Here is a 26,250-nt window from a genome sequence, read left to right on the forward strand (position 1 = left end):
TCCAGCACGTGGGTTCGGAGAGGGTGAGCGATGCCGGACACTCCGGGTGCTGTGGTGGGGTTTGGCCATCCGCCGTAGGTTGTGGTTTGCATTTTTTCTTGGAAAAACTTGTCATTGCTTTGTCTTTGCATCATCTCCTCCGGAGCAGGTTTCCCTCTTTCTTGTTGGACTTCCTTTTGGACACTGTTCCAGGAGAGAGGGTTCCGTGCGCTGCGTGGAGCCACTGCTGTGGAGGAGCCCCCGCGAGGGGCCGTGGTGCGGAGCCCACCGGCCCGGGGGAAGGTAACACCGGGCGAGGCCTGGCTCTGCCAGTGGCCCCTCCGTGGGGCCACATGCCCATGGGGCCGTGTGCCCTGGGGGCTCCCTTCCATGGGGCCGTGTGCCTGTGGGATCCCTCTGTGGGGCCGTGTGCCCATAGGGTTACCTCTGGGGGGCCACGCAGCCAGGGGTCCCTTCTGGGGCTGTGCCCCTTCCGGGGGGCCATGCGCCTGGGGTCCCCCCTCTGGGGCCGTACAGCCCTGGGGTCCCCGTGGGGTCGTGTGCGCCCGTGGGCTCCCCTCCGTGTGCCCCCCTCCGTGGGGCCGTGTGCCCGGGGGTGCCGCCTCCAGCCGTGCCCCGGTGCCCCTGGAGCGGGCCGGGCTGCCGCGCCGGTGCGGGGCTGCAGGGGGCGCCAGCGGAGCCGCGGGCCGAGCCGCCGCCAGTCCGGCCGGGGCGGGCGCGGGGAAGATGCCCAAAGCGGCGCTGCCGGGACACCGGGGGGGGCCGCGGCGCCCGGCGCTGGAGTAGGGCGGGGGCCGAGGGGGAGGGGGGCGCCGGGGCTGGCTTCCCGCCGAGCGGGGCGGGGGGGAGGGACTATATTGCCGCGGCGCGCGCGGGCGGAGGGATCCAGCGGAGGCGGAGCGGTGGCAGGGGCGGGAGCGGAACCGTGGGGGCGGGCGGAGCTCAGCGGCCGCCTTCGGCGCGGGGAGGCGGGAGTGCCGCGGCGGAGCGCGGAGCCAGGGCCCGGCGGAGGCCGCGCTCGGCGAGGGCGGCGGGCGGGAGCGGGACGAGCCGCGGCCCCGGCGCCGCCTCCCGGGGCGGGGGGGAGCGGGGAGCAGCCGCCGGCGGGAGGAGAGCGCGGCGGCCGGGAAGAGCCGGCGGAGGCGACCGGAGCCCGGAGGGAGCGGCGGGCCGGGCCGCGCCGCGATGGAGCGGAAGAGGTGGGAGCGCCGGGCCGGGCCGCGCTGCCCCCGGGGGTCCGGGCCGCGCTGCCGGGGGGCGGGGCGGGAGGCCGCGGCGGGGGGGTCGCTGGGCCCTGCCTGTCGCTACAGGTGGACGTGCTGGGGGGGCTGCTGAGGGGACACTGGGGCGGGGGAGGGAGCACAGCTGGGGGGTACTGAAGCCCGGGGGTCTGCTGCTGGGGGGGACACTGCTGAGGGGACACTGGGGCTGGGGAGGGGGCACGGCTGGGGGTTACTGAAGCCCGGGGGTCTACTGCTGGGGGGGGAGGGCACGGCTGAGGGGACACTGGGGCTGGGGCGGGGGGCAGTGGGGCTCAATGGAGACACTGCTGGGGGGACACTGAGTCTCGGGGGGGACACTGCTGAGGGGCGGCACTGAGGCTCGGGGGTCTGTTGCTGGGGGGGCCACTGCTGACGGGACACTGGGGCTGGGGGGAGGGGGGGAACCACTGGGGCCCGGTGGGGGCACTGCTGGGGGGACACTGAGGCCCGGGGGGGCACTGCTGGGGGTGCACCACCGTGGGGGGCTCTGCGCTACCCCCCGTCGGCCCAGCTGTCAGCCACCCAGTGTGGAGGGGCAGCGGCCTTTGGGGGGACCCCTGCTCATCCGCTTCGGGGGGCTGCTGCCAGGCCAGCACAGGTGGGTTATTTTAACGGCAGCCGGGCGAGGTGTGTGTGAAGTAGCCCCAGGCGCGAGTGGCCGCCCCGTGGCTCCGTCCGCTGCTTTTTCTGTCCGTTGAGGAATTTGGGGGAGCATCAGAATTTGGGGGAGCATCAAAAAGAAGCATCTGCCCGCGGTGGTGGCTGTTGCTGTAGGTGGGAGTCGGGGGGCTGGGCTCAGGATGCGCTATCCTGAAAGTATTGCTGGTGGGGGAAGCATGTGGCTGGGGAGCCACTTGCTCTGCCTGCAGGATTGCTATTAATACCCGTGTGTGTCTCATATGGCTGTAGGTGGGCCATATGGATCCTTCCTGCACCCATAAGAAGCAGCCTCAGTGCACCCGTGAGCTGATGTGTGAAACTTAGGTCCGTCGGGAGCTGCAGGAGCGTCGCAGAAGTTATCCAGGTGTCCTTATCTGGCCTTTCTAGTCAGCAAAACGTATGCGATCAACTCCTGCGCGTGTTAGATTGCATGGGGTTTTTTTAAAAAAAATCAGATTATGGTGGTGAGGCAAGCGTGCCATGCTGGGTGGCGGGTGAACCAGCAAACATCATCCTGCAGAGTGTAAAGCTGGAGGTGCTGGCTCCGTCACTGCAGCTAGGAGTCTGCAGGGAGAAGAAAAGACCACCAGCAGCAACTAGAGGAGGTGCAGCTGAAAGCTTTAAAGATGTCTGTTTTGCCAAGAACTTACTTCATTTGTAAAGTTGTGGTCTTGGAGCTGAACTTAAAAAAGAGGGGGAGAGGGGATGTTTTTTAGCATATTTGTTGTTCCTGAGTTATAATGGATTTTCCCTTTATATCAATTTGGACAGAGATCAAAGGTATAATAGGGCCCTGCTGCACTAATTTTTGGTTACTGTTGCATTTTGCTGTACCTTAGAGCAGAAAAAATGTGTGTGGCAATTTATTAATCCCTCTGCTATTTCTGCCTGTTGTTTACCTGGATGATTTTTTTTGTCTGGCTACCCTGAATGTACAGATGCAGTAAGTGCTTGTGGAAAATTGCATGCATGGTTTGGAAACGAGCGCTCATGTCTGCAATAACCAGCCTTGAGAATTAATGCTGAGCCGAGGTGGTCAGCAGCGGGGTGGCGGTTACTGCTTTTTTCCGAACCGTTGTTTAGGGCTGCTGTGCTCGTTGTTTGGAGATTTCCTTCTGTAACCCTGAGTACTAGCAGCACGTGCTTTCTGCGTGAATGTTTCTGTCGAGTTCTGCTTTGGGGGTGGCAAGACAAATGGGGTTGTGCCGAGTATGTTCAGCCCGTGAGATTTGAGGCTGTGCGAGCCGATCACTGGCTGGAAATTAAACCCTCCTTGAGGTGTAAGTCTCTGGGCAGATTTTTAGGAACAGGCCTATAACCTTGTGCTTACCAGCTGTTGATTGTGCAGAAGTTTTTCAGCTGGAGTGTGTTCTCTCATCTGCCTTTGGCTTGTTGGGAAGCCCAGGAGTGCGGTGGGGCTTGTGGGCCAAATTCGGAGCGAGCAGGAAACATGCAGGGATGCAGGATTTCAGGAGGGGAAGTGTATCAAGGATGTTGTTGAAGTGGTGGGTCATCTTTGAGAGAGTTTTAGCTACAAAGGCTCTCTTCAAACTCAGTGTTCTCAGCTAGGGGAAGGAGAATTTAGTGCTGCTTTGTGTGGCTTTTCTTCATAGTGTTTTTCTGCTGAAGGTTTGATGGCAAAGTGTCTGAGAAGTTTGGGATTGCTGCTCATCTCTACTTCAAGGAGTTGCTGATAATTGGTGTTCTGGAAGACTTGACTAATCTCTTGGGTGAAGCTTATTTTGTTGTGAATTTCTTACCTATGTAGCACCTACCTAAAAAGTTGAAGAAAGTGTTTTTAACACAATCAAAGTGTATTTTGGTCTATATACTTTTTTTTTCAAAAAAAAAAAATTGTGAAGGAGAATGCTTTTACTGGGCCTGTACTTTGGTCCTTTTTGGTTGTTCTGTTTTACCTGCAGCACCCCCAGGGAAGTTGTTATGATACTCGAGATGAGCCTTATAAAAATGTCTGGTTATATTTGGGCTGGTTCCTGTGTTATGGGACTGCCACTCAGGTTCTTGTTTGGGGGTGAGGTGCTTCTGGAAATCTGAGAGAGTTTGTGTGTATCAAAGTTCTTTGTTCTGGTGGGTTTTGTGTGGTTGGAGCCCAAGTTGCTGAACAAAGACAACCCCATTGCCCTGTGGGGCAGGGAGCATCCCTTACACGCCACTGCTGGCAGCGGTGTGGGGCCTCCATGTGCATGTAAATATTGCTTGGGACAGCTGTGCTGGCAAGGGACAGCTCGATTCCCCACGGCTGCTCCATGCAGGGCACCCGTTTACGGAGGGATGGGGAGATGCTGCTGTTCAGATTTGTGAAGTTGTGGGGTGGGTTATGGCAACTGGAGATGTCGCCTGGTCTTGCTTGTTCACACCAATGCTTTTTATGTGCTCTGGTGAAAGCTGCGAGTGTCTGTGCTGGCCTGTCCCGGGATAACAGAATTGTTGGAGTGTGGGACCACTGAGGCAGGACTTGGCGCAGATGCTGCAGGAAGGGGGGACCAGCAGTGGCAGTCTGTCAGGTGTCCCAGGGTACACATCTCTCCGTAGGAAGCAGTGTTGTGCGCATACAGTACCCAAAGGGCCCCCCACGCCGCACTTTGCCTGGAGTAGAGATGGGGAGAGAAGTGCAGTGGGGGGGAGGCTGGGGTGGGCTGTGACTCCCCAGCTCTGTGCAGGAGGAAGCACGATTGAAAGAGGGAAGGAAAAAACATTTTGCATTATACCCATCACCCCTCCACCGAGGAGATGAGGCTTTGAGTATATGCTGTTGATCACCCTTTTTACCTAGGCTGTTCCTCTCTCCATTTTTTGTAAAAGGCAGGCGACATCTGGGTTTGTTCATGGCTTTTTTTTTTTTTTTTTTTGTCTTTTGTCCTTTGCTTTCTAAGTTGTGCAGATCCTGTGTAGGCTAAACGGGGAGAGCGGAGGGGAGGAGACTTGTGTAATGAGGGAGGAGGGGAGAGGGCCTGGGCTTGCGGTCGGTCTCCCCTTAAGAATATAAGGCAGGAAACAAAGGCTGAGCTGCACATGGAGAGCAGCAGGCACCTGGCAGCTCCTGGCCTTTCAATAGGCTGCCAAGCATTCAGCTTAGTCTGCGCCCAAAAAGTCTGTGAATAATAAATGAGGGTGGCTTGGGTCTGCTCATACCACCCCTCAGTCCTCTTCGGTTCGTTTTGTTAGGCGGGCTGTGCCAGCAGATAATGTGTTGGAGCTTTTGATGGACGAGCATGTAAAATCGTTTGCAACTTTGCAGTTGCCTTGCTTTTCGTAACGTGTTGAAGTGTGAAAGACCTTAATTCAGGAACCAAGTACAAGGCGATCGCAGTATCAGCGTTGTTCAGAAGAGGTTGGCTTTTGCAGCTTCATACCAAGGTGTGTCTCTTCAAAGTCTTTGCATATCAAAAACACGAGTGCAGAGCAAAGCTTTTGCTCTGGAGTGGAAGGGGGTAAATTTTCTATTTTGTGACATTTAAAGGGCATGTAAGCATTTGAACAATGTTCAGAATCCGTAAGTGCTGGTTTACTGTTTCTGTGCCTTGTGGTGTGCAGCAGGCAATCGCAGCTGCTCAAGTTTTGTGGGTTTTTGGCTGCCCCCACCCTGCCCTTTGACCCTCTCCGGTGTCTGTAGGTGCCCTCAGTGGTGGTGTCCTACCAAGCACGCTGCTGCCGGCGGGGACCCCAGGAGCTCCAGAGCACACCGGCTGCTTCCTTTCTGCTTGTGTTTACTGAGCAACTTTACTGTCTGCTTTGAGTTCTAGCTTTGTTCCCCATTGTTCCAGAAATTATGCCTTTTTCAAGACATAATAAAAATTTTTCTTCTGAACATTTCAGTGCTTTTCCTTTGGGCCAAGCTTCCCCAGGAAGAGACAGGACTCTGAGTCATTTCAGGTGGGTTTTTTCAGATGTATGTGGACTTTGAGCAGCTTTTCAGATTTGTTGCAAAAATTACTAGAACACATACTAAACCAAAAAGCTGAAGGGCTATGTTCATTTAATATACTGTCTCTGAGCATGTCTGGCTCTGTTCTGAAAGTTACACTGTGCTTCTGAGTGCACGATTCACTGTAATGTATTGTTTTTAAAACTATTAAGACACTAAACCATAAACTGGAGCTGCAGATCTTGGAAGAGGAAGCAGTGTCACGTTGTTCATATAGCAGGGTTTTCTCCTGATGGCAGCGATGGCTCTGGCCTGAAAGCTGCTGGAGTTGGTTATTATTACTTTTTCTGGACAGAGGCATATAACTCCCTTTACATTTTTAAAAAGTGGTTTCAGATTTGAGTCTGGATCCAGTCTCTGTTCCTCTCTGCTTATTCCTACTCTGTGTGTCATCTTCTGGCCTGAGTATTTGTGCAGTTCTGCAGTGAACTGGTCCAGCTGAGGAATAACCAGTAATAAAGTGTTTCTTCCTCTTCTCCCTACCTTCTAAAGATGGATTATTCTCCCCATCTGGGTAACTGTACATTTGCATGAATGCTTTCATGCTTGAGCAGCGGTGGTGGCAGGGAGCAGATACACGGCAGGATAAGCAGCTTGGGAGCAACTGCGGCCAGGAGCTTCCTGAGCAGATGCTGTATGGGGGGTGATCACAACCTTTTGGTTATTAAGTCCTTTGAGAGACTTTTTCAGTTTTAGTATTATTTGTATTAACCTTGGCTTTCAGGTTTTTTGAGAGCATTTAATACTTTGGTTCTCTCTGTTGTTTTGGGGTTTTTGTAATTATTTTTTTTTTTTTTTTTTTGCATATACAGTCTGACTTGAACTAATTGGTCTACCAATGTCCCGTGCTAGAAATTGTATGCTTATGCTGTTTTTTCAGACCTTTCCCCTAATAAAGGCTTTGGGGAAGCAGCTAATGTGTGGAAAAGAGGCTTTTTCCTTTGAGTTTTTTTTTTCCATTGAGAAGACCCCAGAGAGACCGTTGGTATCTTACCAATGGGAACACCACCCCTGTGGCAGAGCAGAGTCTATGCTGCTGAGATAGTAATGCTTCTTTCCTCTCATCCTGTGAGGACTTTACTATTTCAAGTTATTCCTGGCCTTCAAGTAGAAACCTTGCAACAAATAGCCTGCATTTCTGACTTCAGGAGTGACAGAAGGTAACCTTAATTACAGAGCTCCAGCTGTCCTTAGAAAGCATCTGAACCTCATTGGCATTAATTTGTCTCTGGCAGGTCTAAGTTGCATTGATATAATTTCTCTCCTCAGTAGAAAAACCAGGTAGAGACTCTAATATGTAGGTGTTGCTTCCAGTCACCTGAAGTTCAACGCTTGGCATTTTGTGAAGTTACGAGTTGAGTTGTTGAACTTGCAGGTACCACCACGGCGTACGGTGGGTACCTGTCAGTGAGGTCTCCCTGGGAAGTGGCCTTACCTCTTCTCAGTGGTGGTACACCGAGAGCGGAGGGTGTTTGTAGGCGAGGGAGGAGATCACCCTGCTGCCATGCAGTATGGCTGAAAAAAATATTCAAACGCTACTAACAGCTCTTTAAAAGAAGAAAATGGATAAATAGGAGTGGGGTGGTAACTGGCATTTCTGGTTTTAAAATGCCTTTCACCCAACTAACCTGTGCTTGGTGTGTGGAGTAAGCTTCTCCTAGATGGGTACCAAGACTGAATATGCAAGTAGCAAGATGCAGAAAAACAGAAATGAGAGAAATTAAGGGAATAAAAAGAGGCATTGTTATGATGCTAAATGAGAATGTGAAGAATACTTCATGCTTACAGTTCTATACTGCAATCATAACACATTAATTTATTTTTGCTTTATGCATAAAAAAATAAAGAGCTTACCTAGCAGTGCTTTTTGAAGTAGTGCAAAAGGTCATGTTCTATTATTAAAAAAAACCAAAAAAACCCAAACACAAAACCAGCAACAGTGAGGAGCTGGAGTAACTGTGCCTCCTTGCCAGGTTGTAGTCTTTCCTGTGAAACCAGGTGTTTAAAAAGAATCTCTCTTCCATTTTGCCGCTAACGGAAAGTTTTCCAAGGTTTTGACCTCTATCTTTGCATCGCTGGAGCTTTGTAATTCTTTGCTTTGCAGCTTGTCAGCAGTTAACATCAGTTCTTCCTCCTCGCTCCTGTGTAATCCTGAAGTGTTCAGAATGCTTCCAAAGACTTGTGGTCAGCCCTGAATGTACTATTCAGGGCAGAGGGGGAAGGAGTCCAAGATGTTTGTGGTGCTACTCAAACTTAACACCCCTGGGAGAAGAAGTTAGACTTGAAATGGGCATTTATTTTTTGAGACAACTGAGTGATAAGTGCATCAGTGCTGGTATCTCCCGTGGCACTTACTGTGTGAATTATGCTATGTTTGTTTATACCTGGTCTGAATCTTTCTTTTCATGTATAAAAACATTTTAACATGACCTGCACTTAAGTTGCCTCTTCCACAGTAATCGTGAGAAGGAGTTATATGAAAGCAGTAATATCCATTTAGAGTTTAATGTGAGCTTTATTCTGGGAAGTTCAGCTTGTGTTGTTTTTCATGAAGGAAATAAAATTTGCCTCTCCTGAGTTGCAGCGAGTGCTGGTATTGAAGTCCCAGAGGGTTTTAATTTTCCTCCTTGTTTCTCTTCTGTGTTTTTTCAGCCCAAGTGGTAAAAAGTTCCGAAGTAAGCCCCAGCTGGCACGCTACCTGGGGAGCTCGATGGACCTGAGCACTTTTGACTTCCGCACAGGAAAAATGTTGATGAATAAAATGAACAAGAACAGGCAGAGGATGCGCTATGACTGTTCCAACCAAGCCAAAGTAAGATTAAGAGGCAGTGGCAGCTTTCTCCTTTCTGTCTTCTATTGTTCTGGCCTGACTGCCTCTCAGAACAGTATCTGTGATAGCGTGAAAATTAAGCATTTTGTAATTAATGTGTGTAACTCGAGTTGTATGAGATAACATCTCTGTTACGAGGTGTTGGACAAATACTGCAATTCACTGATTCTTCCAGGGTACTGACACCGTGGAAGAATATTGCGGAACTGCTAAATCTTCTGTACAGAAGGGCTGGAGGGAGGGCTGGCATCTTTCTCTCTTCCCCTTCCTGGAGTGTGAGATCACCTTCTCCAGCAGGATCTTCTCCAGAGCCCCAGATCTCCAGCTGACTCCTGTGTCTGTGCAGTGGCTCCGCTCTGTGCTAGCGTTTGCTCTGGGGGAGAGGAGTGGTGTGGGGCAGGAGGGATGAGGAGATAACGCAGCCTCCTGCAAGCAGCTCCCTGGAACTCTCCATAGGCCATGCTGGTGTCTCTGCTTTGGAATTGAGCTAAGGAGGGCATGCATTGCGGGCAAAAAGCTGAAGCGGCAAGAGGGTGGCAAGGCCTGTTTGTAGAACAAAATAAGAGTCCAATTGCCACCTGGTAATTTTGATTGCTCAGGTTTAGTCAGGATTACAGTGACATTGGTATACTGCTTGTCTGGATAGATGGGCTCAAGGCATTCTTGAGTATCTTCCTTGGATGCTAAAAGCTTTTTCAGAACCCAAAAGCTTATTCCTGTGCACCTAAACGTTAAATGTGGAAAACAGCCTAATGCTTGTTTTCTAAATATGTCAACCAGTCAAGAATCATCATCATCAGAGTGATTAGAGCATTTTCTTATAGCGCTAGGAGCTGTGGTGGTATTTTAAAAGAAGCATGCCTTCGCTGCAGAGACCAGCAGCTAACACACATCTCACAGGCTAAAAATTCTGGCCAGGCCTTCTAATAAATGTATGAATAGTTATCATTGGCTTATAAATGGATTAGCACACAGATGGTTCAGAATATTTGTCCTGAATACATCTTTTCTACATCTCATGAATAAATATGTTAAGCAGATGCGGTGTCTGCATCCTCAAGAACAAAGTGTGTCCTACAGCCATTTCAAGATTTGCATGTTAGATCTTGGGAATGCGGAACAGTCTTCCTATGTTTCCACTAACATAAAACGCAGTCATGTAGTGAAAAATTGATTGTTATAAGCTCCATTTAAAAACTTGAGGTTTGTTAAGAACTGAAGGTAGAAAAAGTGATCAAGGTTCCACCTGTATTGATTTGCTTGTTGGTGTCCACAACTGGATTTAAACAGAATGGTTCAGAAACTCTGGATTCACAAAACGCTTTCTAAATCAGACTTCATGATTTTTTTGATTATTACAAATATCATGTCAAAATCCTTTGTTCTAGTGTTCTACAAGTGGCTCATCAACGTGCAAACTCAGTGTTCTGACTTCTAAATTCTTTCAAATTTGTGTTAAAACCTGTGTGTATAAACTAGAAAGAGAGGAGGCTAGCATTTTAAGTAGAATGTGAAAGAGTGGAAAATGTTTGATTTTGATAGGTCTAAGGCAAGATTTGAATGTAGTTATGCATTTTTAGCAGTCTATCTCACATGGCTTGAGATCAGACAAGTTTTCAAGTCCATGTTCTCTGCTCTTCCCTGCTGTATATCTTTATGGCTGTAGTAGTATTTCAAAAACTTGAAAATATTTTTTGTGGGCTCTCCCCCTCCTTTTGTTTGAAATTTTTAGGGCAAGCCTGATTTGAACACAGCACTGCCTGTTAGGCAGACAGCCTCCATATTCAAACAACCCGTCACAAAGATCACAAACCATCCCAGCAATAAGGTGAAGAGTGATCCTCAGAAAGCTGTGGACCAGCCCCGGCAGGTAAGGCGTGCAGCTTAGTAACTTCTCCAGGACTACCAAACTCCAGATTTTGCTGCTGGGAGGGTCCCAAAATAAACTGCTTTAATTTGTGATGCTGAACAGATAGTCCGTGGCAATCTGAAGTCTCTCATATTTCAGAAACAATAACTTACAGCGCTCCCAGCTTTTACAATTGAGCCAGACCCCATTTCCAATATATAGTCGATGTGCTGTCTGCACTGTGATTTACAACTAGACTCCAGCCTTCGTTTAGATTACAATTCTGTTGCAGTTAAGCCTTCATTTCCTTAATGCTGAAATCAAGTGTTATCGTACAAATTTAGACAGACATCATAACTACTTTAGGGGACACTCACATTGTGATTAGAATCACTATCAAATGTTCCAGTTGTATAGGAATTCTGTGTTTCAAGAAATTCCTGTTCCTGTACAGACCACATACAATGTGGTGTTTGTGATGTAGTGCAAGGGATTGTGACCCCTGCGTGGGCCTTTTTTTTTAGATGCGTGTATCATTAGTAGCTAACTCTACGTGTATGAATAAGGTCATAAATCCACTTGGGATGTTGTTACAATACAAAATCAAAGTGGTTTTCTTATCATACTGTGATGCTGTGTCCTGTGCAAAGCTCACACCAAAGGGTTCTGTGAATCCTTTCCTGTAACGAGTCCATCTTTATGACTTATGGAAACGAGATGTTCAGCTTTATTAGTCTGTTCAGATGCTGTCATCGGTCTCGATTATCAGTACATTTCAAACTCTTGTGGGTCTAGCGGAATTAAAAACACATCAATCCAAGAAGGAAGGTGATTTTAACAAAATAGATTTCAAAAATACCCTATAAACTACCCCACCTCTCACACTGAAAACTTCTTCTGCGTACTTAAACTCTACCTTTGTGAAATGTGTGATAGGTTCCATTTGAAATGGAGTTGGGTGGTTGGTTTTGTCGTGGTTTTTGGTGGGGTTTTTTTATGTGTTTTGGGACAGGGGTTTTTTTGGTAGGGTTTTAGCATGGTTTCCTAAGGAGGTAGAGCGTACATGTTCATAACATCATTGCTATTCCTTGGCTAGTTAAGACAATACAAGATGACACTAAAGATACAGTGTTGATATGCAAAACTTTTGAGCTGAATAGAGATTTGTATCCCTGTTGTGGAAGATATTGCTATGTGAGTACAGATTGGTGTGTGAATGCGATCTGTTAGACAGCAGAGATCAGCTCCAGTAGCAAAAGTGTTGTAACCTGACCTGTGTGCTTTCGCTGCTCCCGTTACTACTTGTTGTAATGCAGCTTCCTAGACTCTGCTTGTGCTTTCCTTATGTAGTCTTTCCTTGTTTATGGTGGCACTGGAGTCCCTTTTCTGAGAAAAGGTCCTTTAGAAGTTTTTATCTGTATATGTATGTAGATATAACAAATATATCTATATACACTGTATTGTAATATATATACACGTACTGGTTTGTATATTTCATTTTCTGTGATATAGCATAGAATAGGGCAAAATTGCTCTTTTTTGTGTCCTTCTCTGCATTATACATCTAAGGGTCTGTTGAATTACAGCTTTGAAATATTTTACCAGACTGCAGCATATTGTAACCTGATCAGCACAACTCCCAATGTTTCTTCAGAATTTGAAAGCAGTGCTGAGTCCCGTCATGTGCTGGCTTAAAATTCACCTGTTTGAAAGGTGTGGCTAGAGAATATCCAGCCCGTGTGCTTTAGCTGGGACTGTCCCTGTTCCACTTGTTGGGAACTGGTGATCGGAAAAATAGTGTGGGTTCGGTTGATTTTGGCAGGATCAAAGAGGATGTTTGTGGACTGCTTGGGGTAAATTGTTGGTTTCTCAATGCCTAGATAAAATTGCTTTCCTGCAAGAGGAATGGTACTGTAGCTACTCATTTGTCATCCTTACACACATAAGTTAAAGAGTTGAAGGTGTATCTAGGTAAAGTATCTTGACTTCCCACCAGGCCATCCACTCACACGTGCCTAAGCTTGAGGAGAACCTGTGATTCAAAATACAGTAAAGGATCAGACATGGTTGTTGTCGTGAGAAACAGCTGGGGAGGAATGAAGTAACGCTTTACCTTGGGAAGAGCTTGGATACAATTCTTGCATTCCTTAACTTCTGTGGTGTATGTGGGACAGCAAGAGAGGAACGGGAGTGTAAAAAGGGCTGTCCGACACTACGTGCACTGACATGAAAGCCAGCAAGCCTTGCCTTGCTGTTCCAGTTCAGAAGCAGTGAAAGTACTGGTCCCTGCAGAAAAGAAAGTCTTTTTCAAGGCAGCAGATGAGGACAGAGTTGTTGTGAGCATAGTTCCCTGCCATCAGACGTGGCAGACCCCTTCTGTAGTAAATCCAATATAAAATTGTCTGCAGCAGTGTTCTTCCCTCTTTTGATACTAAGCAGGTGCTTTGTGCAGTTGTCGATTCCATTTCTGTTTTGTGCCAATAAACACTTTCTTTGATGTCAGCTCTTCTGGGAGAAGAAATTAAGTGGACTGAATGCTTTTGACATTGCAGAGGAGCTGGTGAAAACAATGGACCTTCCAAAAGGTTTACAAGGTAATCAAGAGTCTGCCCTTAACTCCAGGGGTGGCGTTTTGATACCAATCAGCAGTGATCTGAAGGTATTGTGTTTGACCTCCTTGTTCTCCAGTGCTTGTCAGTGCTGGGGCCCGTTCCTGCTTCAGCAGGAACTGTTAGTGCTTTGGCTGGAAGGCTCGGTGCCCTTCATCCTGAGGAGATGCTGAAACAAAGCTTCTTGACTTTTTTTTGTTGTTGTTGTTCATTTTGCAGAAGGAAAATGGAAACGGCTTCCATTCCCCATTATTTTTTTTATTTGTTGTAACAAAATCAGTAATTCATCTGATTTAAACAACATCGGAGAGAGTTGTACAGCTGCTGTTAGAAATGTTTAGGAGTGGGATTTCATTGTGTTAGATTTCTAAATGACGGTGCGTGCTTTGCCATTAAAACTAAAATAATGCCCGTTGTCCTGATGCGCTGTTCTTTTGTCTTGTGCAAAGCTGATCACGGCTCTTCCTCCTGCTTGCAGGGGTTGGACCTGGTTGCACTGATGAAACCCTTCTCTCTGCCATCGCTAGTGCTCTGCACACTAGCACGATGCCGATCACTGGACAGCTGTCTGCGGCCGTAGAGAAGAATCCTGGAGTTTGGCTAAATACCTCACAGCCACTTTGCAAAGCATTTATGGTGACAGATGAAGATATTAGGTATTAACTAGAAATATCGCTTACTGTCTTGGAACAAGATTTCTTGTGGTAAAACAGTACCCTTTTTTATTTTTCTTTTGTTTTCCCCAATGGCAAGTTATAAATATCCGATGGAGCACTGTGGCTTGCTGAATTAATTTGGATGCCTCTTTATCAGTAGAGTAGAAAAAAATTGTTACACAAAGCTGCTGTCATACAGGCATGTACTTGAAGCCCATTCTTTTTTATTTTGACTGTGCTCAGTTACTCTGAGGTTTCAGGTTCATGTTTGTTTTTCATGTCAGAGTACGTCTCCTTTTAATGAAAAAGGCGTCTGAATTGGAGTAACCTTGATTAAGGCACCTCTAAGCCAAGAAGGGATTGGAGAAATCCTGAGGAGTGCGATTCGATTCTCTTCACCTTACTGTGTCAGCACAGGACCAAATAAAAGCACTAACTGCTGCGGTGGCAGCGAACAAGGATGCAATGTATTTAGGTATAGCTTGCTTTCAGTAATTAATTATATTGCTAAATCAAGCCTGGTCAAATCTAGCTTTAAGCACTTGATAGAGAGCTGAATATAGCAAAGACACTAACCTGAAAGCACGCTACTTTGCATTCATTAACAGCATTTAAAGGTAGTACTTGTTTTGGCTGTTTGACTGATAAATAGGATGCCTTTTTTTGTGCTGGATTTATACATGAATGGCCAGGGAAAATGGTCTTTTTGTAACTTTATGATTTCCTGTGGCTGAGATGAACCAGGAGTCCCGTGAGCCACTGACTGTTGATCACTTCTTTACGATGACTTTGACACAAAAGGAGCTGTAAAATTTAAGATTGTGGCCCAAAAGGGAAATGAGCAAAAAGATTGAAATGGTCAGAAACTTAATTTTCTCCAGTTTCATTATTGGAAATCTGAGCAGGGTAGGTTGACTTTTTCTTGTTTAAATTAATATTAGTACTAGGAGTTTAAAAAAAAAAAAAAAAAAAAGCCTCGAGTCAGCTGCTAGATTAAGCAAATTTCAGCCAGAATTAAAAATGCTGCAATCAATGCTAAGGACTTGTAACGGGAAATATTGGACAACCTTTTTTAAAGTGTTTATTTCATCTTCACTTATAGTATAATGCCAGGCAATTTTTTTAAATATGCATTTCTTACAGAGGGCTCTTTCAAAGCCGTGCTTGTCTGCTGAGCCTCATGCATGAGTGATTTAAGATTAATTTCCCTTGAAAGAGCCAGCTTTGAGGGTTGATGTTGGTGTTCGTTGATTTGGGGCAGGAAGCAAGAGGAACTGGTGCAGCAGGTGCGGAAGAGGCTGGAGGAAGCCCTGATGGCTGACATGCTTGCCCACGTAGAGGAAATAGCAAGAGATGGGGAAGCTCCTTCAGAGAAAGAAGGAGGCGAGGAAGAAGGAGAAGAGGAAGAGGAGGAGGAGGAGCAGGACCATGACCAGGAGATGGAGAATGTATAGTCCAGGTAACGTGGCAGCATCCTTTCTCACCTTAAACTGTACTACATTAAAGGCAGAAGTGTTTTCAGAAGGGCCTGTAGTATATATTGACAGATCTGCTTTTTATCGTGCACTTTTAAAGGTGTAGTAGCCATGCTTTCAGCTACAAATCAAGTATTTTGATGAGTAATGTCTGGTGAGTGCTTGTGTGGTCACGGAGTGTTCTGGGCCTTAGGGCTGTGTCAGATGGGCTGAAAGCGTAACCAGTGCGTGCCCGTAAACACTTGAAAGATTCTGTCTTGAAAGTGGATCAGTTCTTAAAAATTCATTTACTTGTGATGTCATTTTTTACCCCCCTATTTATTTATTTATTCCTGCCTGTGATAGGCAAGAGGACACTGTGGGCAGAAAGGACAGCTGACATCTCGTGGACTCAGATTCTCCCTCTGCCTGCCTTTTTCTCTCACTTTTGCATTTTCTTGCAGGGTATATTAGAGGGCATGTTTATGGAATTTTCTAAATCATATTTACAGAAAGTTAGAAAAAAGGCAAGCTGATTACCAAAAGAGGGAAGTTGCTAAAAAACTTATGCGTGGTGGGAATTTCTAAACTGAAAGCAACAGAAGAATATATATGTTTAAACTCTGGAAATGTCTGAAAAGTTTAAAGTTGTGTAACGATATAACTGCAGGATGCACAGAAACGTGCCTTTACGTTCTGCATCCTTTGAAAGTATCACAGGGGGCTTGCTGCTTGTTCTCAGGTGTGTCTCTGACTTGCACTTCTGCAGTGGAACTTTTTAAAGGTGCAATTAGAGTCTTTTTTTATTGTCTTGTAAGCCAAAATAGCTCTGAATAATGAATTTTTACAGTGTAGCCATGCAGAAAAAGGCAGATCTGTAAGGCCAAGTCAAGATACACCAACAGGAGTTCCCTTCGCTGCTGCGTGTTGCGCTGGGCAGGGACAGCACCCCATGCTACGAAGCAGTTTTTCCTTGCTGTGTTCCTTTGATGTAACCCTAGCCAGGAGCGCTGTGCGTGTCGTCAGCGGAGCTCATGCAGTGAGATGAAAACAGAACTTGCTGATTTGAATTTTTGATCGTTTTAAGTTTTAGCCTAAGAAAAGCAATTAGTGTTCTGTCACTGAAATGGGGTAGCCGGTACCCTGGGTGCTTCCATTATGCACATCCAAGAGCCTGTGAGGCAAGAGTCAAGAATGTGGAGGGGGGGGGAAAAGAAAAGGAATTTTTAGCACGAATAGCAGAGGAAAAGAAAAGCCTCTTTGGAGGGAGTGGCAGCTGTATTTCAGGTAGAAGGAAGAGTGATTTATGTTAAGTAATCCTTCAAGCTGGAAGGTCGATTATAACATGAAATCTGTTTGGCCTTTGGGAGATACCATCTTATATCTTGGGCTTTCTATTTTCCTGTTTTACCACACCATGAACGGTAGCTTTATTTGGACAGTGAGTATCTTGCATTCCTTTCTACTACAAAGGTCTGGCAACAGCAAAGAACCAGAACAAACTGCTGAAGGTGAAAACCAGGAGATAAAGAAATGAATGGATATGTTATGGCAGTGGTGCCTTATTCATTTAAAGGCCGACTTTCTATAAAGGTATAAAAAGTTCATACTGACTTACAAGCTCTTTTTTTCCTCTTTCTTCTAGGGAGTTCCATCTAAGAATTCCCAGTATAAACCCTATCAGCAGGGTCAGCACAACTATTTACAGAGCCAAGAGTGTCTGCCGAGTAAATTGCACCAACAATCCAACTGTACCTGTGACCATTTTGATGTACACTTCAGGAAACGTTGAGAAGCTGATGGTTCATTAATTGCTGGGTAGTTTTGAAGATGGAACCTGACTAAACTCTACTCCCCTTCCTTTTTCTAAAGGGGTAGGGTAATCGGAAATGCAAAAGTGGGAGGGAATAAAGGAATATAAAATAGTGGGAGGGAAAATACAAGGAACCAAATTTCCTGTCTTTTTTTTTTTTTCTTTTTTTGTTGTGGGTCAGTGATAGGTGATACATTTTTAAACTTTTCTATCAAAGTACCTTTTAACAATGACCCATAGAAACACTTTTCTCTCTTAACACAAGTGAGAGAGATGCTGTTTCACTCCTTGGCTACTCTGCTGTAGGCTACCTGTTTGTACCAGACTGTAGGGAGGTCATTTTATGTTGTGGGTTGTCATTCCATGTGTCAATTTGGGTCACTGAATTTCCTTTTCCTCGCAAGACCACATTGGTCTTGGAAGCGTAGTCTCAGAGATGAACTGCCAGTGCCTCCTCCACCTTTGGTGAGTAGGGGGAGTTACGCTTGAGGAATTGGTCTTACATCAATGGCAATCAGTTTTGTAGTTAGTTCCAGCACCACACTGAAGGCACTACCGTGCACGTTTTTGATATGGAGCTGTGTGGATGTCTTGAGTGTAGCCGAATAAAGTTCGAAGATAAATATACCCACTTTGTGGTATATTTTACTTTGGGTTAAGTCCAGTCAGAAGGACCTTCTCAACTCAGAATGGAAGGATGCCTCATTTCTGACTGACAATGAGGAAAACTTCCTCCTTTCTCTTCTGGTGCCAAGAACCCTGACCTCTGTTTCTGTGTGTGTGGAGGGAAGGGGATCCATTCCAATAGGTGTGTCTACACATCTACTTCTGTGTGCAGTAATGTTCTGACCTCTTTTAAAACAAGAAAGGAAAAAGTTTGATTTTTCTATAATTGATATCTTAAAAACGAATTTAAAGCTTTTTATTAAGTATTAAATCTTTCTTATTTGCATGTGCAGTGAAGTGACCAGCATTTTGTGTCCAAAAATGAAATGATGTGAAACCTGCCTTAATGTGTTTATAAGTATTTGGCTTCACCGTGGGTACCTTGATTGATTCTTCAGTCTCTTCTAGTACATCTGTGAGCACATTGGGGTAACTTGTGGCTAAAAATGAGTTTACCTGGGGAGGGAGGATAGGGAGAGGGGAGGAGAAGATGGGGAGGAGGTGAGAGTTTATAGCTTGGAGGATGTGCTGACTAGGTTGCAAAAGTTATTTTAGTCTTAGGGTATCCATTGCATAATTCATGCGTGGACGTCTCAGCTGAGAGTACAGTATAAACTGGTGGATTAAATATTGTGCCACTAACCAATTGTACAAGTTGTTGGTATCCCAAAACTTGGGGAAGAAAGTAGCTCCCAGAGCCTTTATCATGTAAGAATGATTAGCAGTGACAGCAAGGGACCAGGGGGATTGCCTGGAAAGTAATAGCCTTTGGGAGTAGTTCAGCTTAGTGATCTGAATAGGTTTTTGCTCCTTGAAAAATATCCCATGGCAAAGTGATTGATACTATATGAACTCTTTTCTTAAAGATTTGAAAATACAAAATTCTTTGCTATTGCTCATTTGGAGTACTGCAAGAAGACTGAATTGTACTTTGCTGCTGCTCTACCAAGTCTTGCTTTGGGGAACATTACCTGGTACTGCAGCCAGTGAAAATTATTTTCCTTTTTGAACAGTCTGTTACGGTTATTATTCTGTAAATCTGTCCTCTTGTAATTCATTGTGTTGAATTAAATGTTTCTCACAAAGCGGAGATTCTCCTAGTCTGCATCAAGCCCCTACCCGGAGTTTTTGTGCTATGCCCCTTCCAGTGATTTCAGCGGACACGCTCTTGCATTTTTTTGCTGAGGGCTCCATTCTGAGATTGGGATCTTGAGATCTGGGACCTGGCAGAGGGGCGTACAGAGTGGAACTTGTGGAAAGCCAGTCCATTCTTGCTGTAGAGCCATCCTGTGTCCTCACCAAGGAAGAGGCTGCCAGGGTGTCCCGTCTAGGGGGCAAGTTGCTGATACAGTCCTTGGAATCTCAACTCTAGCGGTTTTTAAGCCGTACTAGGGGTGTTCTTTTGACCATGGCAATCTCATTCTGACACGACTTCCTTTTTAAAACTTGTTTAGTATCTAGTGATGGCTTTGCTTACTTTTATTTGAACCTGAATATATTCAAAGCATATGTAGCACCAGAACTTAGATGACTGAGATGTTGATACTAATATTGTGATGCGTTGAATATCAAGTTTAAACTGCTGGCAGCTTTATGTGCCAACTCCTGCGTTTTCACCACTCTACTTTCCCTGTCAAGCTCTCTTTCTTTCCTTCAGTCCTTTAAAAAGTTTGTTAATGTTTTCATTCGTGTGGAGGAGTTGATTGTTCAGTGTACCAAAAAGGGCCCCAGGACTCTGTCGCATCCAAAGAAACATAAATAACTACCTGCTTATCAAGACAGGTAAGTAAATAAAATATTCCTTTTAAATGAACCTGATTTCTTTCTGGCCTTGCTGCCATAATAACTGGATTAGTTTGTCTTACCACAGCCTGCTGCCGTGGACGTGACTGATGGGCTTAGAGTGGTCTGCCATCATTGACTGTGTCCCCAAGATGAAGAAAGCACTTGTTACTTGAGGTATATCTTGTTAAGCAGATGATTAGTAGAGAACATACTTAAGAAAAGTACTTGAGTGGAATTAGGGCAAAACTCTACCTTCTGTTAATATCCAGCAGTCGTTACATGGGAACTCGTTAACATGTTGGTGTCCGTTGTTCCGTTGGAGGAGTGCTAGTGAGGGGATGCTTTTGAAACTGGGAGTTCTTTCCATCGATGATAATGGCACCTTCCTGTTGCCCTCAGATACTATAAATGTAAGTACTAAGGAGCTGCAGTGTGAAATAGCCTTAGGGTTGTCCTGCACGCTGTTTGCACTGGTAAGCTATTCTGATTTTTTTTTCCCTACTAAAACAATAGCACCAGTATCAATAGTTACATTGATACGGTTTAATCCTCTTTGGAGGGAATAGATAAGAACATTTTAATGGTCCTTATGCAGCTTCACTAAGGGGTAGGATCTTGTCCAGTACAGCTAAGGTTTTGCATCTTTTTCTGTAGACTGTAATTTTGGATGCATACCACCCAAGTTCAAAAAGCTACATTTCTTATGCTGTGTCATGCTCAGTCAGGTTTTTCTTGTTTTATCTGGAAACAGCAGCCTGCCTCATTCTAGAGGGCACTGGTTGGAGGAGATGCGGAGGTGGTTTCGTTGATGTTGGTAGATAGGATGAAAACCCTCAAAATGCCGTTTTACTCTTCAAAGGGAACTTTGTAAAAAGCGACTCCTTGTTGTTTAAAACTTCCGATTTTATCTTGTGCAAAGTGTGTTGGAGCTGTTTCATTAAGATGGCTCAACTATTTTTTTTTCTCTGCTTTGTTTTGCAAAACTAACATAGTTAAAGGGAATGTAACTGTCTCCCTGTTTGTATTACCGGCGTTATTTTTACTGAATTTGAGTCGGATGAAATTTTGTGCAGTCAAAAAAAAGTAATGAATTTACATGGATATTGGTACAGTCTGGATTTGGCCTGCAAAACTTTTGTAGGTGGTTCTGCCCAGGAAAAGTTAGCTTGATTCACATCTGAAATTGAACTTGCTGAACTGGCTGTTGAGCAAGAAAAGGGAGGAGTTTTCTTGCTTGTAAACTGAGCACATCAGGAAAGGAAAACAGTCATGAGTGACATGGCTGGACTCCGGGAATGTAGGCATGTTAAACCCTGTCTATGGAGGCTTCGGTGTCATGGCTGCGAGTTGTTTTCTAGTGATAATATTACATCCAAAATATTTTTGAAGTTAGAATTCATGGGTAAGAGTACACTCCCATGTGAAAGGAGGCTAGCTGAAATGAACTTCCCAAATCAGAAATGTGTTTTCACCAGTAAACTGGTAAGTGTGGGAACTGAAAACACCCGCTGCGTACGAGGCAGACTGCTGAATGAAAGCTTTTCATCAATGCCGGTTTATCAGCTCCTGGTTGAGGTAGTTTTGCTTCTTTATAGCTTTAAGAGATTGTCCTGCTGCTCTTTTCTGTAAAGTACAAAAATGTTGAATGCGAGTACGAGTGAAGAGATTTTCTAAGAAAAAAAAAAAAACAAACGTATTTTGCAGCTGTCTTGTTGAAAACTAGTCTTGTACAAGCTGGCCATGGTGATTTGAGGAAGGGAGGGAAGTGACAGCAAGCTATCCTGTTAGTGAAATGTTTCCTTGTGTCAAATGAGTCCTGCAAAAGGCGCCCGTTTGCACAGCTCAAGGCTGCATCAGCATATGTTCAAAAGGCTTCAAATCTAGGGATGCTGCTGCACCTTGTACAGAGTGGCAGGGCCGTTCTGTCTCTGTGCTATGTGTTGTGTAGCCCTGTAGTAGCGGTCTCCCTGGCTTAAGACTTTATCCTTCAGAACAGACAAGCTAGCTGTTCACCTGAAGCTTTCTTTCCAGCCTTATTTCTGTTGTTGGATATTACTTCTAATCCTCTCCCCTTAAATTTCCTGACCTAATACGTATTCATCCCTGTCTAACTTTGTCTTAGCTCCTGCATGTCAACTTCTAATTGTTCTTTTAAGATCATTATGAAATATGTTCTTGCCTTTCTTCTCTGCTGTTTGCCGTTGACAGTTGCCTTAGAGGTAACATTCCCACTGCTGTATGTGGGAGCGTGTTTTAGCATCTTACCCCCTCGATAGCTCTCTCCGATGATCGACAGCGTGCCCAACCCAGCGGCTCCTTCCAGGCTCCCCAGCAGGACTTGCAGGGTCAGAGCAGCTGCTGCAAATGGCAGGAGGCCCTGGGACCTCGAATGCAAAGTCTCGCACTTAAAGGAAGTGTGGCCGTGTCATCTGCGCCTGGATTTTTTGCTGCCTTCTGTTTAGATCTCTTCCTGGGGTCTGAGGTCTGATAACCTGCCTGTGCATTCGGTTCTTCCTTTGATTCTATGCCTGGTGGCCTGGGTTTGGGGTTTCCCCTCACCTCTGCTCTTTACTACCTGCAGGAGGTAGATGAAGCAGAACATCGGAAAGGATAACTAGTCTTTCATCACTCTTGAGTCATGTCCTTTTTGTCATGGAGAGCCCATTCTACCTAGACTGACTCTCCCGGTCCTCAAAAAGGAGGTACGATAACATGTTTCAAGGGGGAGGCAACAGGAGGATATTTGTTTAATGAAGAAAAAGTAAGTTTGTCAGGATTAACTCTCCAGTCAGACAATCCCGTTTATTTGGGATCATGCCCATAAGAATAGTCTTTAAGAGTCCGGATGCCCGTGCAAATCTTTGGATGATACCACTTCCTCACTATCAGATAAAATGCATATTCTTAGCTGTTGGCACCCTGAACAGACATTTCTGCGTACGCTTGGAGCTGCTTCGTAACAGACTTTTCCTTTGTCATTCGTCAAGGTTCCTAGTGTTGCACGTTTTAACTCCCCGCTTTAGATAAGCCATGAGAAGGCGCCTACTACTGATTCTGCAGCACAGAAAATAATGTCCTGTATGTGATGGAGTGAGCTAAAAACTTGGATTTGTTCTCAGATTAGCAGGGATCAACTCTGTTCCCTTGAGCTAATGAGGGAAAACCGTTACCCCTCAGTTTGACCCCATGACTGACCGGAGTATGTGAGGGTACAGCACAGAACAGCATTTGCTAAATGATGTTTACAGTGACAGAGCATTTATGAGAATGAGGAGTTAAAAAAAAGATTTCGGCCTTCAGAAGGACCCACCAAATTGCACTTGAAATTGTCACAGTTATTGGTTAGCAATCTAATTTAGTATTGATGAGAACTGGTACAACATGAACTGCTAGTAAGAAATAATGTTTACCGAGAATTGTAAATTAATAATTAATTCATTAAATACATCTCTTAACATTTAGTGGATTTTTCTTACCTTGCAGAGTCACACACGGAAACCATGCAGAATTGGAATAGTAGGGCAAGGAACAGCCTCTGAACTGGTTTGTCTCTAGCAGTGAGATGCGGGAACTCTTAGCTGTAGGAATCTGGCTTCATTTGCATATGCAAATTACAGGTCTTCTGATAAATAGACCCCCACATCTAAGCTTTTGGAAGGAGAGGAATACTAAAAAGTTACTACCTGGTTTCATTTGTAACTTGAGTCCAGTTCCTGGATTAGCCTGTCAACCACATTTTGTGGGGTTGAGCGATCCGAAGGGCTGTAAAACTTGAAAGCTTTGGTGTACCGTCTTTTTATTTTTCATGCTTTTGTCTGATCTGCAATTAATTCTTAGTTTTCCATCAAGTAGCTACTCCACAGCTTCTCTGAGGTCATTCCCTGAAAGTCAGCTTCTTTGCTAATTTAATGCACGCAGAAGAGCTGTTTGCTGGCGGCTGGTTTCCGCGCTGCTGTGGCGGGGAGCTCCATTAAGGAAACGTGGTGGTGGTAACGGAAAAAAGGCTGCTCAGCCGTTGGTGCCGACAGGATCACAGGGGGCCATGTTTTGAGTTATAAAACAGTTGGTCAGTTGCAGCGTATCTCTCTAATACAGTTTCTGCATGTCATGTTGACATTGAGCCTCATCACCTTGAGCTGTCTCCATATGTTGTTCCCTCAGTCAGCTACTTTGTGAGATGATTGATCTCAGACTTAGGTCATTTTTCAAGTTAGAGATCTTGTCAATCTGTCTGGCTCCACCTACATGCAGTGATTCAGCTCCTGATGTGCTGAAATATTCCCTTAAGCCTTCCCACACACAATAAGGACTTTTTTTTAATTCTTCTCCAAGCTGCACCACCTCTTCTGTGCTGTGCTCAAAGCCCGTGCTTTTTGCATTATGTTTGCATGTGCTTGAAGAACAGTGCAGAAAGCAGTTTGATCTCCTGAAGAGTGAGAGGGGCAACTACAATAGTTCTTTAAAAGTATTTTTTCCCCTCTAAACTTTGGATCCCATTTGTAACATTTGGCTGATGTGCAGTGATTTAGGCAAATGGATAACAGGGGCGGGTGGGGTGTTGGTCAGTTTAAGGTTTACGATGGTCTATAAAAGGATGGGTTTTATAGGAGAATAAATATCCTAGCTAGGTTGTGGTAATGCCCGCCTTTGCACACCTGACCTGGAGTAAGAGTGGCTGTTGCAGAATTGTACCTGGGGGAGTTAGGCTCGCGTAGCGGCGGTGGTACCGATTACTCTGCTGTAGTTGCATTGCTCTGTTTCCCCATACAGAAAACAGCCCAGTGTCACACCTCTGCTTTGCTTTTAGTCCGGCGTTCCTTAATTCCCTGTTAATGTACAGGGATTGTGCCTTGCTAGGGAACGGGGAAACCAGCCGGAGGGATGGTCTTGGAAGCAGAAGTGCCTTCTCTCTTCTCTTGTGTTCAGGGAAGTTGGAACTTCTGTCTGGTTGTGCTGTCGTGCTAAAGAACTTCTCTGATTTGTATCATCCATTTTCTCTGTTAATGGAAGACAGGAGTCTCTTAAAGACCTGCTAATTACTCAGGTTAAAAAAAACCCAAAGGCAACTTCGTGTCAGGAGGGAAAGTAAGACTCCTAAGAAGGAAAATGCGAGCTAGTTCTGCTGAAAATGGAGCAGATCACAGGCATAAGATCTACAAACCAGGTTTGCCAAAAGCACTTAAAATAACAACTGGCAGTTTCTTTGGGTGGTGTTGGACTTGATGTAGTAATTTCCCCAGAGGACTGAACACAGAGTAGGCAAAAATGGCAGCGTTTGGGGACAGCACTGCAGGTCCCGAGGTGAGTTTGCACGGTGCAGCGCTTCTGGTGGGGGTCGAGAGACAGTGACGCGGTGGCCCGCGGTGGCGAGGATCATGGCAGTGGGTGTCAGACTCGCTGCAGGGACACAAGGAGCCATGCAGGCAGGTTCAGAGGCAGGTGTAGCCCTTTGGTGTTGGTGCAGGTGGCCCAGAGAAATTAGCAGAGACAGTGTTGGTCATGAGCAAGTTTTCTACATTTTCTGCAAAGGGGAGAAACTCAGAAGGGAGGAGTTGTGCTCTTCTGTCTCAAGTAATGGAAATGCCACTATTTTTAGAAGTTTAGTGAGGTGTTTCAACTTACTAGGTTAAATATTTCGGGAAGTGAGAGCAGGAGATGTCTCACCGCCAGCTTGCGTGGCTCAAATCTGCTGATTTTGCTGCATCTGTCCCCAGAGGAGACACTCCAGCCCGCAGTGGGTGCGAGCTGCCTGCAGCACGCCGGAGCCTGCCGCTCTCCCAGCAGCTCGTGGCGTGGGGAAGAGGAGTTTGAAGTGGGAGGATTCCCGGAGCTGCGCTCGTGCCATGTAAACACCCGGGAGTCTGGATGGGTACAGACGGACGGATCTCCATGAAGTTGAGCCATGAACACTTTGGGGGAAAATAGAAGTTGCTACAGTCGCCTGCGGCAGCCAGAAGGAGCTGGTGGGAGCTCGGTGCCAAGGCCTCCAGAGGTAAAACAGGAGGAGAAGAAGCTGCTTGCTTGTTCTTGAGAAACTTCTTTGCACCTGGAAGACGTTAAGTTGGCACGTAAGAGGAATGGAAAGGAGTCGGCAGTTCCTGGTGGCTGTTCTTTCGCTGGAAAGATCCCACAGAAGTTTAAGGTCACCCCCTGCGAGTATCAGAAGGTGAAAGTCCTTCCCCGTAGAAGTGTCACTGGCTGAAGGGCCAAACTTGGGGGCACAAGGATGGGCCACGTGTTCATGCACTTGGGCCACTGACCAGGAGAGTTGATGTTTCCCAGCATCTGAAACATCTGCCATGGGGGTTCCTGGACCAGACACCGATGGTTCTTGCAGTTAAAGAGAATCCCAAGAAAAATGGCTGAATTAGTCCCGAAGGCAGCGACTGGGGGAGACAGTCCCGTGAGAACGGAGAAGATGAAGTCTGAGGACAGGGCCTGTGGAGTGCCTGGGCAGTTGAGGTGGCACCTGAGCTGATCATGGTCTCGATGCTGCGACAGTGAAGTCGTGGGTTGTGCCATCGCCACCGGGGTTTCCACAAGCTCCATCAAGCTCCAGCTGTGGAGGCTCCAGGTGGAACAAATGACTGGAGGCCACTTGTGCAGCGGGCCAGCCGCTGCCGTGGGGCCAGTAGCCCTGGCAGTGGTGGCCTGGGAATGTGGCGAGATCCCAGTGGTCTCGGGGCATCCTGGCTCTGAAGCAGCAGCTGCTGAGTCCTG

At 46.1% G+C, this 26,250-nt stretch overlaps 1 protein-coding gene across 5 annotated transcripts; it reads left to right on the forward strand.

Moving 5' to 3' along the window:
• Positions 1-711: 711 nt before the first annotated feature.
• MBD3 (methyl-CpG binding domain protein 3) lies at positions 712-18,835 on the forward strand. Of its 5 annotated transcripts, none has more exons than XM_056338345.1 (9): positions 964-1,199; positions 2,172-2,319; positions 5,760-5,816; positions 8,521-8,680; positions 10,431-10,568; positions 13,051-13,141; positions 13,635-13,812; positions 15,074-15,271; positions 16,912-18,835. In XM_056338345.1, exons 4-8 carry the CDS (start codon positions 8,579-8,581, stop codon positions 15,264-15,266), a joined length of 702 nt encoding a protein of 233 aa, XP_056194320.1. In that variant the 5' UTR covers positions 964-1,199; positions 2,172-2,319; positions 5,760-5,816; positions 8,521-8,578; the 3' UTR covers positions 15,267-15,271; positions 16,912-18,835. The 5 variants fall into 5 exon arrangements, with proteins under 5 accessions (XP_056194317.1, XP_056194320.1, XP_056194319.1 ...); XM_056338344.1 differs by having other exon boundaries at positions 2,172-2,286; XM_056338342.1 differs by lacking the exons at positions 964-1,199; positions 2,172-2,319 and adding an exon at positions 712-782.
• Positions 18,836-26,250: the final 7,415 nt, after the last annotated feature.

Source organism: Falco biarmicus, chromosome 4 (genome assembly GCF_023638135.1).
Source record: "Falco biarmicus isolate bFalBia1 chromosome 4, bFalBia1.pri, whole genome shotgun sequence".
In the NCBI taxonomy this organism is placed as follows: Eukaryota; Metazoa; Chordata; class Aves; order Falconiformes; family Falconidae; genus Falco; species Falco biarmicus.

Coding starts and splice junctions, on each gene's coding strand:
- MBD3 (XM_056338342.1), top strand. CDS start 727: ATGCCCAAAGCGGCGCTGCCGGGACACCGGGGGGGGCCGCGGCGCCCG. Junction 8,681..10,430: donor ACTGTTCCAACCAAGCCAAA/GTAAGATTAAGA, acceptor TGAAATTTTTAG/GGCAAGCCTGATTTGAACAC. Junction 10,569..13,050: donor CTGTGGACCAGCCCCGGCAG/GTAAGGCGTGCA, acceptor CTTTGATGTCAG/CTCTTCTGGGAGAAGAAATT.